The sequence below is a fragment of the Capsicum annuum genome, unplaced genomic scaffold (assembly GCF_002878395.1).
Source record: "Capsicum annuum cultivar UCD-10X-F1 unplaced genomic scaffold, UCD10Xv1.1 ctg52039, whole genome shotgun sequence".
Classification (NCBI taxonomy): Eukaryota; Viridiplantae; Streptophyta; class Magnoliopsida; order Solanales; family Solanaceae; genus Capsicum; species Capsicum annuum.
Genome location: NW_025860031.1, coordinates 1 through 3,135, shown reverse-complemented (window position 1 = coordinate 3,135; position 3,135 = coordinate 1). Strand labels below are relative to the sequence as shown.

Below are 3,135 nucleotides of genomic sequence, written 5' to 3'. Positions count from 1 at the left end.
CACAGAAATACGGTAATAAATAGTCGAGGGGTTCATAGGACCTCCGCAAAGTTAAGCCGTGTTACAACAAATTTCGTCAAAGTTTAAATATATTTCTGACTTTTTTCCTTATTTATTATATTATTGTTAATGTGCGTGCAAACTGGAGTGGATATATATATATATATATACATACACACATGGTCTGAACGCGGTTGAATTAAATTTCCTTTAGGAAAGAGAAACGGACCCTACAATGTATACGTTCAAATTAGTCGAGTTCCAATTCAGATAACGGATATCGAGTGGGGAAAAAAATTGATATAAAATGCTGATATTTTTGGTCAAAGATTACTGTCAATAATTTCTTCATTTTGATATGTATCATTTGAACTTAGGTTCATTAAATTCATTTATGGGCATTATTATTTTAATACGAAGACATGGGTTTCTGAACGATGTATTTTTATTTTAACAAACTTCTTGTAAGAACACGTAAAGTTTACATTAAATATATAACGCGTAAAATCATAAAAATAGAGATTTTTTTAGGAATTTCTTTGGGTAAAGTTGAAATATTGGATTTTAAAAATTATGATTTTACGCTATATCTATTTATGAGTTTAGGGTAAACTCAAATAATATTATATATGCATGATCAATAGTTCAGTGGCGGAGTCAGGAATTTGACGAGGAGTGCACATTTTCTTCTCAGTTACGTTAAGGATATGCAAAATTAAATACACAGTCATAATAGCTAACATTTAGCATGTATGCGCAATATAATTTTCTGAAGAAGGTCGTGCACCGGACCATCCTTTGATATAGATGGCTCTGCCCATGGAATAGTCAGGAGGGAAGAAGGGACGGTAAAACGATAATGAAAAAGTGTGGTGCACCTAGACCTGAGAGTAAATGAGTGAAAGATGCCATGCAATAGACTTGGAAGTGAGGAATAATAACACTCATCTCATATAAGATAACTAAACGCACCTCGAGGCTCGAGGTGTAGGTTTCACCACAAGATACGTAAGCTAACTACAACGAGTCATAAAACCAATCTTATGAGTCTTTCAATTTTCAAATTACGAAAATTAAAAGAAAAACTTATACACGAAACCTTATATTATAATATTTTTCCCAAGTGGCAAATTAAATGCCATAGGGGGGACTATACCATTAAAAGTTTGTTGGGGTAGTTGCACCCATCTCCTGTTCATGCATACTATAAGTTGTCCAACAAATTCATTTTTTCATCAACACATCTAACACTTTATTTCTTGTTCAATCTCTACATTAATTTTTCGCACTCGGGTATCTCTTATTTCATCTAATAAAAAAAACGAAAAAAAAATTTCCTCATCACGGTATCTCTTACATCATCTAAAAAGTCGTTTCTTTCCTCGTTATTTCATCTCAAAAGTTAGTTCTTTCACTCGGGTATCTCTTATTTCATCTAAACATCATTTCTTCTCGCTCGGGTATCTCGTATTTCATCTAAACAACGGTTCTTTTCACTCGGGTATCTCTTATTTCTTCTAAAAATCATTTTTTTCCTCACCGCGGTATCTCTTATATCATCTAAAAAGTCTTTTCTTCCTCTTCATTTCATCTAAAAATCATTATTTTCCTCACCACAGTATCTCTTATTGATCTAAAAAGTCATTTTTTTCCTCGTTATTTCATCTAAAAATTAGTTCTTTTCACTCGGGTATCTCTTATTTCATCTAAAAAACAATTCTTTTCACTCGGTATCTCTTATTTCATCTAAAAATCATTTTTTTTCTCAGCACAGTACCTCTTATTGATCTAAAAAGTCGTTTTTCTCCTTGTTATTTCATCTAAAAATTAATTCTTTTCACTCGGGTATCTCTTATTTCATCTAAACGTCAGGTCTTTTCGCTCGGGTATCTTTTATTTCATCTAAACTTCTCAATTTGTCTTGTCAAAGTTCATTGAATTGAGAGTCAAGCTTAGTTTAACAATGGGGGATGAGAGAAACAAGAATTCAGTGAGCTCTGAAACTGGGCTAGTTTCGGTTGAGGCTAAGTACAATCTTCCAAATTTTCTTCAATCAATTAGGCTCAAATATGTGAAACTTGGGTACCATTATATGATTAGCAATGCAATGTATTTGTTTTTGGTTCCTCTTTTGGGAGTTGTTTTAGCTCATGTTATGACCATTTCAGTGGAGGACTTAGTTCAACTATGGGATAAGTTGAAGTTCAATCTTGTCACAGTAATTTTGTTTTCTGCTCTTGTTGTTTTCTTGGGGACACTTTATTTCATGACAAGGCCTAGGGAAGTGTACTTGGTTGATTTTTCATGTTACAAGCCTAAGCCTGATGTTATGTGTAGTAAAGAACTATTCATGGATAGATCAAAAAAAGCCGGGATTTTCACTGAGGAGAATTTAGCCTTTCAGAAGAAGATACTTGAGAGGTCGGGATTAGGACAGAAGACTTATTTCCCCGAGGCACTCTTGAGAGTGCCCGCGGAACCTACTATGGCTGAGGCGAGGAAGGAGGCTGAGATGGTGATGTTTGGTGCCATCGATGAGCTGTTGGCGAAAACCGGGGTGAAGGCTAAGGATATTGGGATACTAGTGGTGAATTGTAGCTTGTTTAATCCAACACCATCACTTTCTGCTATGATTGTTAACCATTACAAGCTGAGGGGAAATGTTATGAGCTACAATCTTGGTGGCATGGGGTGTAGTGCTGGACTCATTTCTATTGACCTTGCTAAACAGCTATTGCAGGTTTGTTCCTTTCTGACTAACAGTCTGATTAACTAAGTCTTTTTAGAAATTTACATGCTAATAATTTGATTTTGTCAATGTTTGTTGTATCAGGTCAATCCTAATTCATATGCACTTGTAGTGAGTATGGAAAACATAACACTCAATTGGTACTTTGGAAACAATAGATCAATGCTTGTCTCAAATTGCATATTCAGGATGGGGGGTGCTGCAATTCTTCTGTCGAACAGATCATCAGACCGACGTCGTTCCAAGTACCAACTCATCCACACTGTACGTACACATAAGGGCGCGGATGACAGGAGCTATGGCTGTGTGTTCCAGGAAGAGGACGAGAAGAAGGAGATCGGTGTTGCCCTGTCGAAGGACCTAATGGCGGTTGCAGGGGAAGCACT

General features: G+C 35.8%; 1 protein-coding gene across 1 annotated transcript; it reads left to right on the top strand.

The window, feature by feature from the left end:
- Positions 1-1,963: 1,963 nt before the first annotated feature.
- Positions 1,964-3,118, top strand: LOC124892926 (3-ketoacyl-CoA synthase 20-like; the record flags this gene model as incomplete). The annotated part of the gene is made up of 2 exons (XM_047404103.1): positions 1,964-2,740; positions 2,834-3,118. Coding segments are annotated over exons 1-2 (1,062 nt in total), but the record flags the coding sequence as incomplete, so codon positions are not given.
- Positions 3,119-3,135: the final 17 nt, after the last annotated feature.